Here is an 18,741-nt window from a genome sequence, read left to right on the forward strand (position 1 = left end):
TTGGGTTTCAGGACTCTTTTATTCACAAGGATGCCTGGGAACGTTTTCCCAGTTATTCTTAATGAGTGTTTTGCACGTGGGGGGAAACCAGATTAGACGGATTAATCAACTAAAAATTATCCTATGTTTTGTTATGTTGTTTAATTAACTGGGGCCCCTTTAAAAAGAAAGGCTGCTGCCACCGTCATGCCTCCCGAAAGGCAGGAAACCCCCTACACGCTACGCCCAGAGTGATATGGCTGATGATTTTGACAACATCACCAAGCCCTGCCCATCACCTCCCGTCCAGCGACTGAGAGGCCGGAGACTGTTTCTGTGATATCCAATTGGCCGAGTAATCAAACCAATAATCGGCAGGGTAATCGATGATTTGGCTAATCGAAGAAAGCCTTTCTCTGCTGTCATCACTCTGGGGTCAATAACACGAGCACCACATTATGGGAAGTCAACAGTGGCCATAATATAGAGAGTGATCCTCGCCATGGTAATGTGGAATTGACATCATTGGCTCAGGTTCACTCGTTTACGGTGCATGAAAGAGCACTAACTAGTGTTTCGTGACGAAGGCGAATGACTTGCCTTTACTAGAAAACGACAACATTATATGAATCCTGATATGGGTGCATTTAGATGCTCATGAAAATCCAAAATGTATCAGTGGCGTCGTATACCAAGGACATTTCCCTGCAGTGGTTTGATGCTCCAGTGAATGCGATCGTTCAGGAAGGACCTTCCATCTACCTCATGAAATAAACCCTTTGGCCAATCGACTGCTGGATGAGGGCCTCCCCCCACCCCATGCCGTACTGGTCGTAGGGGTTGATTTGACCATACTTCACCACGCTGACCGGTGCTGGTCGGTGAAGGCGCGGAACATAGACGAAATGGAAGCATAGTGCAGTACAACAGTGGAATGTTGCTGCACTGCGCTGTCCTGTCCACGACGGAGCCCCGAGAGCACAACCACGAGGATAAAAAATAGCCTGCTCGAGAAAAGTCTTGTCGTGTACTCACAGCGCTGTTTGGTCGATTTGCGGCTGCCTTCGGGCTCTCCGGCTGCAAAGAAACAGACGCAGAAAACGTAGTCAACGCTACGAAACCATTCGCTCGACATCTCACATGGAAGCCGGCTTCAGAGGGTTTTTTGCCGCATGTGCCCGGAAACTCTCCGGCGCGTTTTTGGTTCGTGTCGTGCGGTTTGCTCGGCACGATGCATCCCCTCATGCCAGCGGACAAACCCGTGACTCAGCCCGAACACGCAACAGACGGAGTGCCGTGTGTAACCTTGACCCAGAACATGACGCACATCCAAGTGTCTCACTGCGCAAACAAGCGATGGGACGGCGGCGTGATCTCTGTTGGCAGCCCAGTGTCTAAATGGTGGAAATTCCACATTCCCATGGCAATGGGCAAGTATCGTAGGATGATGACAAAGTGGTACATATTTAATCAACTCATCGACCGAGAGAACTTCTCATGGAAATAAATCGTGACCTTCCGATTCCAGTATGTCACATATTCGACTCACCAGGCAATTAGGTCGAGGCAGTGATGTGACAAGTTCGGATATGTGAACATCTATGAAAAGTGCCAGTCACACCGTGGACACGTGCTGCAGAGGGTGTGGGCGGTTAATTGGTTAAGGGTGGAAATGTGAACGTCAAATATCCGATTAGCACGGTAGGATACATGTGGTGTGAAAGAAGTTCAACATTTAACATTTTCAGTATTTTATAGGGGGGAAATTTAAATATCTGGATTAAAGCAAAACCAAAGTGTGTGATGGGGGTAACACTCAATCCCATGCAGATGGAACAGGTGTGATCCACATTTGCCATACCGCCATTTCTTGGCGAATCAAAGCATGGCACCTCAATGCCCGCGTGACAGGGGCTTCGCAACATTAGCGCAGTGATCCGCCAACTCTCACTGCCTCCACAGCGTTGGATTGCAGGCCACGTGCCAGGCCGCCACTTCCCGTCTCAGACACACACGCGGGTATAATGCTTTAAAGCCACAAGAGTAAAAAGTGAAACATTTACGTGATATTTCGATTTAAAGCTTTCGTGACTGCAGGGATTCATCTTCTTGGTTCTTTCGGTAAAGTCACGTAGAATGGAAGTAATAAAATAATAAAAATAAAACATAATAAAATAATTCTCACGACGTTTCGGCCACAACGCAAGCAGCCGTCCTCAGGTGAACTCTGTCTTCTCGACAGACATGGTCTTCACCTGAGGACGGCTGCTTGCGTTGTGGCCGAAACGTCGTGAGAATTATTTTATTATGTTTTATTTTTACTGTTTTATTATTTCCATTCTACGTGACTTTACCGAAAGAACCAAGAAGATGTACGTGACATATTCTGCCTTCAACAAGAACACTTCTAAGCACCAACAATGTTCCTGCCTCCAGACTCAACATCTCACATTGCATGCAGACCACGACTGTACACCGCTGCTTGTACCCTTGCGAGAGAGAAAAACGTTGATATGTGTCCAGCTCTCATTTAACAACAATTATAGCGCCTGGCACTTGAGGCAACATCAGTGCTGATATAGAGCTTGAATTCATTTTCAACGGTATTAGTCACTTGATGTAAGAGAATGGTGCTCTTTATTAAGGGAGCACTACATATGGCGAGTTGCCAAATAAGAGTGTCAATAATTCTCTCTCTCAGTCCCACATTCTCACACACACAAACACTCTCTATTCCTGCGTATCCTTTGTTTTCTCAATCACGCATGTGGTACAAGTCTGATCCATCACAAATTCTCAACTCGGGATGCAGAGTTCACATTCGTATGGTAGGGGCCAGTTTGTCTCGAAGACTTCCATCCCAATTAGTGGGTTGATCCAGCACTCATTCATTCACCGCAGTTATTCGCTCACCGGCAGTCAATCGCCCCCTCATCACTCTTCCATATCGCTGCTACCCTGGCTGCTGTTCTCGTGAACTCACCCTTTGATGCTTCACTCGTGTTGAGGATTCGGTCTACCAGACTAACTGTTGTCGTTTCATCCACCACCACACGGCAGGTCAGAACAGAACATTAACTCACCCACTCGCCCATTCACTCACTCTCCCATTCATTCAGGGGCCGTCCATAAATGACGTCATGCACCTAGGGGGGAGGGCTGTCAGACATTTGTAACAATGTGTGACGGGGGGGGGTTGAGAAATGTGACGTCACATCAAAATGCGCAAATTTAAATAAATATAGACAACACGTTCTACTTAATTAAATAGACTTTTTTTTATAAATGTTTTCTCCTACAACATCAGAGTGCAGCGCCACATTAAATACGCACTACAATGACAATAGTTTAAAGCGATTTGAAGCATTTTTTTTTTGGGGGGGGGGGGGGGCAGAGCTTTGTGACGTCATACTTGAGGAGGGGGTCTGACTTTTTGTGACGCCGTGTGACGAGGTGGGGGGGGGGTCAAATATCGTCCAAAATTGCGTGACGTCATTTATGGACGGCTACTCACTCTCACCCACTCACTCTCCACACTACAGGACAAAACACTTCTAACTGTGCGCCTTCCCTCACCCTGCTGGACTTGGGAATCCCCTCCCATCGTCCCTTATTCCAAGTTCTAAATATACAAATATATTTCAAACAACAATGGGGCTCTGCTCAGTTAACTGCGAACTCTACGCCACTGATAAAACGTCCCTCATTCCCATGGTGTGCGCAGTCTGTTCATAGAAAATAAAAATAAAACATCGTTCTTGTTTACCACAAAGTTGTACTCGCTTTATCGATCCTGGAGGGATGATAGGCGAACACCAAGACTAACACCAAGCATTATTCTCACTCACAATCTTCTGCTTGTGAGTTGAATATTTTAAATCACATCCGCGACCTGGCTGGATTAAGCAAAAAAAAACAGTGAGAGTCAATATCGCATCACCTAAAAATCACGTAAAGGGAAATAATATTATTATTTTTATACTGCGAATTTTACCAGCAATGATATCCGTAGCATATTTAAACGTAAACAGCTGGCAGGAGCGTAGAGGCCAAAGGTCATGCTAACAAACTGCGTAATAAAACTGGCAGCAAGGGGCCTCCCCGGGAGGCTTAGAGAGTCCCAAGATCGTTTCACGAGGAGGGTCCATGACAGGTACCGTTAGAGAGGTCGGGTGCCCTGACTCACGTTCAAGAACGGACCAACGTGCTCCTAGCCAACGCCTTTTGAGGGTCAGAGGTGTTTGGCTATGCCTTCACATGTTTGGGTAAGGTCTGCGAGCCTTAAACACACACGGCGAGTAAAACACATCGGAGGGAATGACTTAAAGGTGGTAAAAGTGCTCCGTTACTGTTTGCCGCGCTGTGCAATTGCTTTAATCATCACCATCAGCCATGGTCAATCTTCTGCTGGACGGAGGCCTTCCACAGCCACCTCGCACGATCCTGTGATGTTAATTATATACTGGTCAACAAAAAAAAGCATTTTCTTCTGGCCTGGACTGTTGCAGCTGTTTTAGACTAATTTCAGGGTGCTAATTCCAAAACTGATCTCAGATTTGCTCTATCACATCTCATTTTATGCTATCGGCATACCCCATTTTCATTGATTTTACCCGAAATTAGCTCTGTCACTTGCAAGTTGTTGCGAGTCAGTGACTGCTTTAGTGTTAAAATATGGTGCTGTATTTTTAGGATAGTGTGTTTATAATATAATTTTATGTAGATATCCACATTTTTTAAATATTTTTCTTCTGCAGTTTTGATTGAAAATGCAATATTTGATATCTCAAAAACCTGATGTGATAGACAAAAACTGATTCCAGATTTGGCACCCCAAAATTACCTTAACACCATTGGAATACCTTATGCCAGAAAAAGTGTGTTGACCAGTGTTATAATCGACCCAGCACTTGCACAAAAACAGACGTCTTTGCCCCATCTCCTGGATGCACGTCGTCTCTGACGTATTCCATTTGCTGGCTGTTTTTGGTTTTGTTTTTGCCAATTATGAAGAAGCCAGCCAGGTGGCTCCATGACGATAGCGTCCAACTCACAATAGGAAGTATGTGAGTTCAATTGCTGGTCAGGTGTCGATTGACTTTAACGACATGCCTTCGAGGTGAACGTCCTTCAAAAGGAATGTGGAATTTCCACTTCAGATCCAAGTCCACCAACAACGATGAGCGCTGTTCCAATTCTCATCCGAGCGGGGAGACACTTGTGAGTGTATTTTTTCGTGTTCATTGCTAATAAATAATGATTCCAAAGCCCAGCAACGATAAACCTGAGGTAGTAATCACAGAGAAACATTTTATTATTATTATTTTATTAATTCAAAAATGCAAAGTATTATTATTTTCAGAAATTGTGAAATTATGAGCAGCTTTAAAAATGAAATAGGTAGGTAGGTCACTTCAGTGGTTGTTAAAACTCCACTCGATACATGCCTTCGTCCTATGTTGATCTAAGTATCTTCCGGATTTCTCACATTTTTGGCAACGAGTGAAAGAATGCGGGACTGGGGTGCACGGTTGATCTGTTGATATGGCTGAGAGGGGGGCCAGGGGAAGGACATGGAAATTAGAACTCCCTCAACGCCCCTGCTCCCTCAACCCAACCACCTACAAACCCACCCAGCAACTGCCCCACCACCACCAACGACCAACTACTGCTCTCAGGCACAGCAGTAAAACTGTTCAAATTAAAACCGCCTTGGTTACAGATTGCAGGTTATGTCCTCTGGCTGCAGTGTGGTGCATACGTTTTAAAACATTTTTGGGTTTTGTTTGTTTTGTCTCGCCCCCCCACTCCCCCCACCGCCGCCCACCAAAGTCGTTAGGATCCTCCGGAGCTTCTGGGATTTCCTGCGTTCCATGGGAAAGTCGCCGCCGAATGCGATTCTCCGTGGCAGCGGAGGAAGTGCGAAATTGTAAATTGGCTAAACGTGGATATTAAAATCCCTCATGGAATTTGCAATGAAAATTGGCTAAACAAAATTTCAGATAAGGAATAAAGAATGTCCATTCAAGTTGAAGATCACAATGCATTCCACAAAAGTTTAAGCCATTTTAATGCCCATAAATATCCCAATTAAAAGATACAATTCCCAAGGGGAAAACAAGAGTGAACATGAAGTTTGTAAGGCTGTAAAAATATTTAAGGTACAAAGATAGGATGTTTAATTTTGGAAAGCGCAGGAGCGAATGTTTCACCAACGGGTGTCTGCAAGAGACACTGTTGCTTTCTGAGCCACGTTATAACTTTGGCCACAAACTACAGAAGCAGCTATCTCCAGATGCATTGTGGGATTTAGATATGGGCTCTCCGATTATTGAAATGAACGATTACTCGACAGAGTATTGGTTTGATTTACTCGAACAATCGGATAACACAAGAATACTCTTTAGTTCTTTCGGTAAAGTCACATAGGTAGAAAATTAAATAAAATAAATCACGACGTTTCGATCGCAACACAAGCGGTCGTCCTCAGAATAGTTTGAAGGAAAAAAAGGTCTCGCCTCTGTTCCAATGTGTGACGCTGGACGGGAGGTCACAGGCAGGGGCTGTTGACATCATCGGCGTCATCAGACACGTCACGTTAGACGTGGCTTTTACGGGCGGCCACCAATTTTGAGGGCGCCAAGTAATCGACCTCAATAAATTCGTTGAGTCGAAGTGTGAGTCAATTAATTGACTTAATTTACGAATTGCCCCAGTTCTAGTGGGACTTCTCCGAATACACAATAAATAACCCCTAGCAATAACAATAACCCCTAGCAATAACAATAACCCCTAGCAATAACAATAACCCCTAGCAATAACAATAACCCCTAGCAATAACAATAACCCCTAGCAATAACAATAACCCCTAGCAATAACAATAACCCCTAGCAATAACAATAACCCCTAGCAATAACAATAACCCCTAGCAATAACAATAACCCCTAGCAATAACAATAACCCCTAGCAATAACAATAACCCCTAGCAATAACAATAACCCCTAGCAATAACAATAACCCCTAGCAATAACAATAACCCCTAGCAATAACAATAACCCCTAGCAATAACAATAACCCCTAGCAATAACAATAACCCCTAGCAATAACAATAACCCCTAGCAATAACAATAACCCCTAGCAATAACAATAACCCCTAGCAATAACAATAACCCCTAGCAATAACAATAACCCCTAGCAATAACAATAACCCCTAGCAATAACAATAACCCCTAGCAATAACAATAACCCCTAGCAATAACAATAACCCCTAGCAATAACAATAACCCCTAGCAATAACAATAACCCCTAGCAATAACAATAACCCCTAGCAATAACAATAACCCCTAGCAATAACAATAACCCCTAGCAATAACAATAACCCCTAGCAATAACAATAACCCCTAGCAATAACAATAACCCCTAGCAATAACAATAACCCCTAGCAATAACAATAACCCCTAGCAATAACAATAACCCCTAGCAATAACAATAACCCCTAGCAATAACAATAACCCCTAGCAATAACAATAACCCCTAGCAATAACAATAACCCCTAGCAATAACAATAACCCCTAGCAATAACAATAACCCCTAGCAATAACAATAACCCCTAGCAATAACAATAACCCCTAGCAATAACAATAACCCCTAGCAATAACAATAACCCCTAGCAATAACAGAACGCATTGCGATAAGACCGTTGCAGTGCCTTCAAATGCAATACTCTCAGGTTTTTTCGGTAAAGTCGCGTAAGTAAAAAGTAATAATAAAATAAAATTATAATAACTTAATATAACTAAATTAAATCACGATGTTTCGGAGGCAACACAAGTCTCCGTCTTCATGTGGGACCGTCACAACCAAATTTACTGTATCATAAATTTACTGTATCATCTTGGTACAGTAAATTTGGTTGTGACGGTCCCACCTGAAGACGGAGACTTGTGTTGCCTCCGAAACGTCGTAATTTAACCTAGTAATTTTCATTTATTATTATTATTTATCATTATTTTTTAACTACACGACTTTACCGAAAAAACCTAAGAATAAGAATCCTTGCAGTCACGAAAGCTTCAAATCTAGAATTCAAATTCTATGTTGTGAATTAACCAAACTGAACTTTTTTTCTCTCACCCTGTAATTAAATCCATTATCTTTTCTTCTTGTTCATGAACAATAATCAGCCCAGCCGCTTCAAGGTAGGGTTGGTGAATCACACATAGATAGAGCCAGGGCTACGTTTCTCACCCGATGCTTTCCAGAACGCTGCTAGGACCGGCCTCGAGTAGGGTTTATCGCTATAAGGCATTAGTCACTAGAGTACAAGGTACAACTATCCATTACAATCCATTATCATTGTGTGTCGTACATTTAACCATAAGCACTACTCACGCACATTTTTATTTGCCCACAACTGCAGACACAATCTACGGATCATGAGGACAAAACAAGGCAGGATTGATGCGGTGTGCAAAAATAATTTCCATAACAGCGTTTCGGACTGTCCCTGGTAATGAGTTTATGGCAGAAAACACAATTCCAGGCATAACGTGTCTCTGCCGAGAACACGCTTCCGATGCCTGGTCGTCGACGAACCGCTGGCAAAAATCGAATTAGCGACATTAGCGATGTTTGCTGCGTTGATGTGGGGGAGAAGAATGGCACGTGACGTGGACCAAGCGGACAAACATGCAGAGACCCAGGCAAAAAACCTGTAGGCCATCTGCGCACTAACTACATTATCTGATAGTGTTGGCCTCCATAGCATCGGGTCTGTAATTTCATCTGACTACAACGAGCTTCCCCAGTTATATCTCATTCAAGGAGCAGTTGGCATCCACACATGGTTGAAGAAAAATTGAATGATATGAAAGCATATACTCTGTGCGTTTGTTCATATACAGAGTGTCTATTTATAAAGTTGTCTACGTTATTCTAGAGAATTTGTGGTTGAAATGTTAATGTACTTTAAACACACCGTCCAAGTCTCTGTTCAACATCAATCGTCATGTCCACTTGCAACACGCCGGTACAATAATGGCTAACTCTTCTCGAAGACTGAACAATCCAGAGGCACAAGGAACCACAGACAATAGGAAAGCCAGCAACCAGCTGGTCAGCTGGCATCAAATTCTCCCATAAGCTCTGCAAGTCCTCTATATATATTAAGGTGGTTTGGATACTTAAAAAAGTGGAAGCAAACTGGAGCAACACCCACACGTGCAAGGGGCAGCACTCTATCCCATGCAGATGGAACAGGTGGAGTCCAGGTTCAGCTGTACCGCATTCTCCTGGCGGACCAGGGGATAGCACCTTCTCGACATCAACGGGAACAACAACGTCTTGTGTGTGATCCACTAACCATAATTGCCTCCACAGCACTGGATTACAGGCGTGCGCTGCCGCGGCCTGGCAAAACAGGTGTCAATGAAGGTATCATGCATTGTTAAAGAACTATATGTATAATTCGACTGAATTTAGAGCTGTATGGGTGAATGTTGGAATTAAGTGAAAAATTACGTCTTTGTTAAGAAAACCGAAAAAGCATTTAGTGATTGTTAACAGCGATCAGGAGTTTGTGAAACACGTATAAAGACGGTCACTGCATCGCACGCTTTCAGATGCGCGTTTGCTACTATCTGGAATGCTATTCCTTCCGATATGAGGAAGCCATTGGAGCTATGCCCTTTGAAATCATATAGATTGAAAACTAACTTCTTTATAACTCCTCTGTGTTTAGTTTGTTGTCCCACCCCCCACCTCCGATTAGTACAGTTCACGACGTAAGGTGCAAAAGATGTTCAACATACATACACACTAATGCCACATATGTGTTTCAGGTGTAATCGGGACAAGGAGGTACACATGTACCGGAAGTGAGTGAACAGGTTAATGAGGCAGGCAACTTTCATGGACTTTTGAATATAGATGGAAAACTCATTTCTTTTGAAGTGCTTTTTGTGTTTAGTTTGTTGTCCTTCCTCCACACATCCGATTAGCACGGCTGGCTACGTACGGTGCGAAAGAAGTTCATTACATATATACATACGAGCAGAGATGCTGGCAAACACCAGGGACTCCCCCCCCCCCTATTTCAACTACAGCTGGGCCATCCGAGTAATGCGTTTATGTAATCGATTGCTCTACCGATTGAAGCGGTGTCAGTCCCATGCTCCGGCTAATCAGATAACACAACCCGCACAAGATACTGGAGGTGGAGAGAAAAAAAAATCATCACCTCTGCTCCCAGCTGTGTCGCTGGACAGCGAGTTGATGGGCAAGGCTTAGCAACATTCAGCCTCATCACGCTGGGCGTGGCTTGCAGAGGTTTCCAGCATTCGGGAGGCAGGGTGTAATTTTTAAAGGCACTCGAGTAATCGACCACAAGGACGACGGTCGATTACAATTTGTCGTCGGTAAATCTAATTGGTTGACTAATTCTCCCAGATCTAATGTCAATGCAGCGTTGTGCAGCTGTACGCATGACTGCGTCTGCATCGACCACAGACTCTGCCTGCCGTCATCACAGTTTGATGCCGAGCTGTTCCTTTCGCTTGCGATTTCATTTGACTCACAGCCTCCTCTGTTCACACACTGGTGCAGTAGTCACCCTATATCTGTTTAATGTTTCTGTAACGTAAGTTTAGAATTGCACAGTGATATATCTGAAAATAATCTGCTCCAGCCAAATCATGCAACAGGGAATGCATAATTTAACATTGATTTATGTTCGTGCGATTTTTTTATTTCTCATGTGATGACAAGGTTGTTTTTAGTTCTGATTCTTTTTCCTTCATTACTCTACTTTACTCTATTATATTTGTTTTTTTTCTTTTGTCATTTTGGTGACCCGGGTCCTTCTTGAAAATGAGACTCTATCCCTGTTCCCTTGAGTTATTGACCTGGTTGAACAAACATAAACTTGAAATATTCTTGGTTCTTTCGGTAAAGTCACGTAGAAGGGAAATAAATAAATAAGACAATTAAAAAAAGCTTTAAATCAACATAAACTTGAAACTTAAGGCTCATGCCTAGGAATGAGAAACGTGGTTGTGGAGTTGGTAGATCACACAGAGATGTTGCTATGATGAGCATAAGCTCAATACGGCAGTGCCTATGAGAGGCAGTACAGCAAGTACATTTCAACTGTATCCTCACAGATTTGTTTGTTTCGTCCAGAAGCTCCGATTAAATGGGTTGTACCGATGCATTGAGTTGCCATTTAACGTTCATCTTCATGCTCACGATACAGCAGACATCGAATCACGTGTTTTAAATGTACGTGTTTAGATTCATATAAGTTCCATGCAATGACGTCTCGTGACCCTGCTGGCTGCTATGCTCATCACAATGTCAAAAAACAATGATTGATTGTTGAACAGAATTACGACCGCCAATCATGACAATTGAATCATGAGAAGAGGGGCAAATCAATAAACCCCATACTCTTTGGTTCTTTCGGTAAAACCCCAATTGGTTACTGGTCAATCCTAAAACTACCCCGAAAAAAAATGTTCGAAATCTCTTGTGTAGAACCTCACCAAAATCAGTCTTAAAACTTAGTGAGGCTTTCGCGCAATGGAGCTATGCACTTTTAAATCTAAATTGAAAACTAACATACATATATGCCGCCACCCACACCCGACTCTTTCTAGATTATGGGCACGTTTCAAAATGTGCGATCTCAGTTCTGACAATGAGACGCAATGTTTTACTTGCATGGCACAGACTCTTCAGTAGCACCCTTTACAGATATGAGCATCGGTGACTATATTTTGCAGGTTTAGAACTCATTGTTTTGTGTTTAGTTTGTTGTCTTTCCCCCGCACATCCGATTATCGGTGCGAAATAAGTTAAACGTATGCACACACACACACATGTGTTTGGAAGTCCTTTGCAAATCCAGTGATATACGTAGCGCCCCTCCCAATACCGCATATGTCCTTGGGGTTGTCTAACCATACTTGGCCACGCTGGTCAGTGCGGCTTGGTGATGGGTAAGGTGGGAGGTGGACCCAGTCTGGTTCATGTACCACCCGCCGCTGAATGTTAACCATGGCTGGGAATCAAACTCAGGGCGTCGGGGTAACAGCGCAGTGCACTAACAACTGCGCCACTGCTCCACCCCCTCCATTATTGTTTACACACATGAACGTCACCTAAATAAAGGGTTAATGGCGCTTAAAATCATGCCCACTTGAGTATTGTTTTTGAAAGTTCAATTTCACGCTACACAAAGCACCCAAATTCCCACAGCGAGCATAAACATTAAACAAAAAACAATAGAACATTTATTTATATTTCACTGTAAATATTTCCGTCTCTGCCAACTCAATTTCAATTGTTAGTCGGATGATATAACGAATTGAAGAGATTTCCATGAAGGTCTCTCTCAGCAAATGGTGAGGAATATCGGCCTTCAGAAGATGGCATTATGAAACTACTTCTAAAGTAGATGTGCCCTCAAGAAAAGTAGTTTTTTTTTGTCACACGGCAATTAGGCACAAATATGTATTCTTCAGAGCTGGAATTTACCAAATTCGGTGACAAGAATAATTTATGATACTGTTTTTGTGCAAGTCATTGGTGACTGGGTTTGGACCGGTCAGTTGAGAAGCTGGTTCAATCACGGGTGGCTGACACATGGAGTCGCACTTGTACGCTGGAGGCTCAGTGGTCCAGACACGGTACTATTTCTCTGAACACAATACATTACAACCTTTGGCTGTAAAAAAAACGAGACGGTGGTAAGTAAGGTAGGCTGTCTTTCATCCCGGCCTCATGAGAATGCAGGTCGCAACGATACATCTTCATTTGTCAAAACACTCACAGACAAAGAGAAAGTACAGCTGGGTGGGCTTAACCATACAAAGAGTAAATATATATATATATAATGCAATACAACGAATGAGTGAAACCTGAACTCTTGACTTACAGAGGCACGGCTTACCGATCGCTGCAAATCCATTAGATGATGAGGTGTGAACTGTGCTCGGTAGTACAGGCGTGAGTGAGAAAAGAGTCCAGCCGTATCATGTGTGACTAAAGCAGTATCATCGTCACCACCACCACTATCATGACTGCCGTGACCATGACTCTCATCGCTACCATCATGGTTATCACATTGATGATGATCACCACTACCAGCACCACTATCATTACTGCCGTGACCACGACTATCATCACTACAACCATCATTATTATATGAATGTTCATCGCTGTCACCTCCGATGCGCAGGTTTTCTACCTTTCTCGCAAAATCATGTTACAGGAGTCTTTTACACGACCAAAAAACGACATTTCTGCCAGGTTAAGATACACATTTTTGGCAATGTTAAATGGCAAAAGCTTGCTGGCAGGAGATCATGAGAGAGAGAGAGAGAAAGCCAGGTGTTATGGGTTAACGCGCCGTGATGGCTTACAGATGCACCACCTGCACGCCCCACTGCGCTAACTCATCAAGTTTTATCTCCCCCACGCTCTCCTCGGTCTGGCAAATACAAAGATCCCCCGCATAGCCTCCACAGACTCTTCGGGCAAGTGTTGCGATCGCTATCAGCTATTGCGGTCGGCACGACGAACGAGCGTGTTGTTATTCTTATTGTTAGGTTTTTTCGGTAAAGTCACGTAGGTAAAACATTAAAAAATAAAATAAAAATCACGACGTTTCGGAGGCAACACAAGCTTCCGTCTTCAGGTGGTACCGTCACAGCCACGACAGCTGTATCAAGTAAATGAGAGATTGCAGGAGCTACCACTCCGTTATATAATGGTTGGAGAAGGTGGTGGGGCAAGGGCCGCATACTTTTTATTAATATGGTAAGGTGAGGCTTAAGAGGGTGAGCCTTTGTTATGGAGAGGTACGGTTTGTGAATCAGCCTGTGACAGAGAGACAACCACTAAACATGGTAAAACTGTAATAGTTGTCTGTCAAATAAGATTGGCAAATAAGTGTAGTTAAATCTTTGCTGTTGTGACTTGCACCACAGCCACAGCCACCTTTGTCTCCCCCGTCCCCAGCTTTACACACCACACCAGCCACTCATTCGAGGCTGCTTTGACCTGGAGGAGGCCCCCAGCGTCCGTTCAGATACCACTCGCCACGGATGTTCGACTTTCTCCACGCCTGGGAATTGAACTCGGGCCGTCATGCTCATAACGCAGTAGCGCTGAGCACGACTGCTCGTCTTACTCACGCCGGCGAGCACACACCATTTAGATATTTGCATAATGCGTGATGTGCAAGGCACGTCATGCGTGCGAGCCACTGATAAGGACACGTGCGTGAATGAATTAAGCTGCACAATCTAAACAAGCAAAACCTGAGCTACACGCAAAGTGACCTTTCCAGAAAATGTCAACTTGAATATGTCACGCGACAGAACAGATTCGGCTGAATTGGTCTGACACAGAGTTCGATCGCTACAAGTTCACACCGTGGTTGGTCATTGACTCTGACCATCATCTTAGTGTGGTCGATATGAATGCATTTCTCTTCAGGGGCCGTCCATAAATGACGTCACGCGATTTTTGACGATTTTTGTACTCCCCCCCCCCCCTCGTCACACGGCGTCACAAAAAGTCAGACCCCCCCCCCCGTCAAATATGACGTCACAAAGCTCTGCCCCTCCCCCCAATTAAACTATTCTCATTGTAGTGCGTATTTAATGTGGCGCTGTACTCTGATGCTGTAGAACACATTTATTAAAAAGTCTATTTTATTAAGTAGAACGTGTTGTCTATATTTATTTGAAGTTGCGCATTTTGATGTGACGTCACATTTCTCAACCCCCCCCCCCCCTCGTCACACATCGTCACAAATGTCTGACCCCCCCCCCTAGGTGCGTGACGTCATTAATGGACGGCCCCTCATAAGTGGCCTATAGTATATGCCCTACAGTATGACTATTCTGGTCCCTGCCATAGCAATATGAAATGTCCACCACTCGCTCAATACAGATAAGCGCCACGCAAACACAAATTTGAGACACTTGAAATGTTGACTCTTGCTTGCTGGAGGCCGTTGCCTTGTTGATATTTGGCCCTATCGTCAGAACGAGGAATATACACTACTGGTACAATGTGAGAAATTAGAGATTATCACCATTACTAGCCCGTTTGAGTGGGATATTAAGAGCCAGTGCTCTGCACGTGATGTGTGCATGTGCTTGCATTGTGCACTCCGAACTCGGCGACCTAAGTTCGATTCCCAGCGATGACCATCAGCAGTGTCGGGTGATATCTGAACCAGTGCCAGACCTCCTAGAGTGTTGACATTACTTCATCACAATGTGATATCCCACTTCTCACTCACAACGTTACAGAAGACTCCGACCCAGGACACGCTGGCGGGACGATGTCGCTCGGCTGGCCTGGGAACGCCTGGGAATTCCCCAGGGAAAACTCGAGTCTGTGTATAGTAGTGTATAGTGCAGTAGTGTATAGTGCAGTAGTGTATAGTGTATTGTATAGTAGTGTATAGTGTAATGTATAGTGTAGTATATAGTGTAGTGTATAGTGTAGTAGTGTATAGTGTAGTGTATAGTGTAGTCGTTGATAGTGTAGTGTATAGTGTAGTAGTGTAGTGTATAGTGTAGTGTATAGTAGTATATAGTGTAGTGTATAGTGCAGTAGGGTAATATAGTGTAAAGTGTAGTCGTGGATAGTGTAGTGTATAGTGTAGTAGTGTAGTGTATAGTGTAGTGTATAGTGTAGTGTATAGTGTAGTGTATAGTGTAGTAGTGTATAGTGTAGTAGTGTATAGTGTAGTAGTGCTATAGTAATGTAGTGTAGTAGTGTATAGTGTAGTAGTGTATAGTAGTGTATAGTGTAGTAGTGTATAGTAGTGTATAGTAGTATAATAGTAGTGTATAGTCGTGCATAGTAATGTAGTGCTATAGTCTAGTCGTGGATAGTGTAGTGTATAGTGTAGTAGTGTATAGTAATGTAGTGTATAGTGTAGTAGTGGATAGTGTAGTGTATAGTGTAGTAGTGCTATAGTAATGCAGTGTATAGTGTAGTCGTGGATAGTCTAGTGTATAGTGTAGTAGTGTATAGTGCAGTAGTGTATAGTGTAGTAGTGTATAGTAATATAGTGTATAGTCTAGTCGTGAATAGTGTAGTGTATAGTGTAGTAGTGCTATAGTCTGTCGCCAGGGAAAGGGAGGTCCGCTGCCGCCGCGACCCTCACCAGGACAAGCGGACTGAGAAACGAACAAACGAGCATCCTCCTGTCACGACTTAACAATAATAGAAGGTTATTTATTTTTTGTTCAGGCCAAATCAATCATGAATAATAATATTGGAATGCGAAATCCTGTTACTTAAACAAAAGAGCATTTGCAAGATGCCGTAATTTTGAAAAAAAAAAGCAATTTACAGGCAAAGTGTATTGAGAAAAATATGAAAGCAACATTGTTGTTGTTCAGTCAAAAGGAATTCTTAAACTTGGGAAAGAAATGTACAATCTTGCCATCGGATGCAGACAGAATATATTTCAGCTGGTAAGGCCCATCGAGCTAGCAGCTGTCACAAGGACGACCACAGCCCAAGACTGTGGGTAGCGGTGGTAGCTGTTGGAGCAAAACTTAACCAGGCTGTATTTTTGTATTTTAAATTATGGAACATTAAGTATTAGTATATTTGAAATATGACAGAACTTACTGCAAACTGGATATACAGTAGATGGTCCTTAGTAATATTTAAATCAATTCTACATGGATCAATATTTATTTCAAAGACAAACGAGGTAGAACATATACAGATCACAAACATAGCGGAGTTTAGTTATAGCTCAATCAGAATTCAGAAGGGAGACGCTTTCTGAGTCTCCATACAATACACATCGTGTCCATAGCGGTATCGTTCATTCTTAACAAAATTACGCGTAATTAGACAGCAGTTGGTACTAAATGGTTGAATTTTGGGATTATGTGCAAGATAAAATACGTGTCAAATCATTTTTAATCTTCAGTGAACTTCAAAGGCAGAGAACCGGAGCATGGGAAACAATAACAGGAAACGGGGTGGGGGGGGGAGGTGAAGCATCGATAATAATGTGTCTACATTGGCCTTCAAATGAGTTCGATAGTCCGGCGGTGAACTATCTGTTTGCTTAAACACGTTCATATTATTAATCCTTGATCGTTTTTGCGTGGATTAAATATCGGCCGTTCTCTAGGATTCTGGGGGAGGGGGTGGGTCAAACGTACGTACGCAGGTGGGGAGGGGGGGGGTGTAAAAAGTCCGCGTGCGTACAGGGAGGGGGGTAGGGGTCAAGTTTTGACAGATTTTTGCGTACCTACTAAATGGATGTCCAGTATCTGCGTGTGTGTGTTTAGTTTTATTGACACAGCACAATTTGCTGTCTAATTATAAACTCTTAATTCGTGAACACCCTGCATCATCGCCACCATTGTAATGAATTAAGAGAAGCACATCTCAGCAGGATTATTGCAACTACCAGTAGCAGTATCAGCAGTCTACCCACTGTTGAAACACGAGATGCAATATCACCACGCACATCGTCAGTAGTCAAGGTCTATCCACTGCTGCACGAAGGCATCAATATTATTTTCATCATCATCATCAGCAGCAGCATAAGGAGCCTTAATCTGTCCACTGCAGGATGAAGGCATCATCATGCATATCACCATGAGTCTAGGTTCATCCACTGCTGCGTGAGGGTGTCATAATCACGACAATCATCATAATCAATGCGTAATAGACCTACTGCTGAACAAAGGCGATGCCTTGCATTGTTGTGAATTCCCCAACGACGCAATTCTGCGTCCCCAGAGATATCCGACAGACACGCCGATTCGTCGCGGTCGTGCGTTTCATTTTTCGCTGTTGAGAAAACCACGACGCTCGCAATTTTAAAACCAACAATAAAATGTTCGAGACGTTCGAACGTTTTGTCAGCACTCAACACGCGCGCACGTGACACGCGCGCACGTGGCACGCGCGCGCGCCCGCGCCATCGCTTACCTGCGCCACGCACGACATGCACACAATCTCCGCCGTGCGCCTCTTCCGACCCCACAGTTTGGGCAGCCGCAAGGAAAGGGACGGCATCTTGGGGAGCTGGACCAGGGGGAGACCCCCGACTGCTCGGGAAGTCCACCGCGTGTGTGGTGGTGGTGGTGGGGGAGCAGCGAGAGGCTCGCCACAATGTACGAAGTTTAAAAAAAAACTACTCGCGGAGGAAAACACACAGCCAGCTACATAGCAACTAACTGATTAATCACTGGGAGTGTCCTTCCGAGCACACAGTTGTACTGCGTGTGCGTGCACGCGTGCGTGCGCGTGTGTGCGCCGAATGCCGTATTGCTGGCAGCGGGGGGTGGGGGGTGGTGTGACTGTTATGGGCTGGGTAGTTTTCCTTCCCCGCAGCGTCTGGGCTGTGGCGTTTGCAGCGCAGTGGGCTCGCTAATGTGAGAATGTCCCGGGAATATGGATGCAGCTTGGGTGTGGTTTGGGGCGGGAAGTGCGGTTTGGCCCCGTCCACTTGGGTTGACGTTGGGGGCCGGCCGGGGTGCTTGGTGGAAGTGCTGGCGAGTAGGGCACACGGGCTAGGAGGGAGGCAGTGAGGGAGGGGATGAAGCGAGCGACCAATAACGGCAGGCAAGCTAAGCAAGAGAACCTGGTTGGTAGAGGCCAACGCGTTGGGGTGTTCGTGTGATCATGAGTGGACAAGCACGCGTATCATCTGAGCAATGGGAAAGTCAGTTGCAATATAAAACAAGCAGTCGACGATAGAAA

General features: G+C 44.1%; 1 protein-coding gene across 5 annotated transcripts in view; it reads right to left on the bottom strand.

Annotated features, from left to right (window-relative positions):
- The window catches only part of LOC133356036 (tensin-3-like), an 89,190-nt gene that overhangs the window by 33,201 nt on the left and 37,248 nt on the right, over positions 1 to 18,741 (bottom strand). For 4 of the 5 annotated variants that reach the window (XM_061573512.1, XM_061573513.1, XM_061573515.1 and 1 more), the window contains one exon: positions 1,015 to 1,056. In XM_061573512.1, the coding sequence (XP_061429496.1) occupies positions 1,015 to 1,056 (42 nt within the window). Of the gene's footprint in view, positions 1 to 1,014; positions 1,057 to 17,967; positions 18,024 to 18,741 lie in introns of those variants that run through there. The other variant, XM_061573514.1, reaches the window with a different exon arrangement.

Source organism: Lethenteron reissneri, chromosome 7 (assembly GCF_015708825.2).
Source record: "Lethenteron reissneri isolate LAM-NWPU_2019-01 chromosome 7, ASM1570882v1, whole genome shotgun sequence".
In the NCBI taxonomy this organism is placed as follows: Eukaryota; Metazoa; Chordata; class Hyperoartia; order Petromyzontiformes; family Petromyzontidae; genus Lethenteron; species Lethenteron reissneri.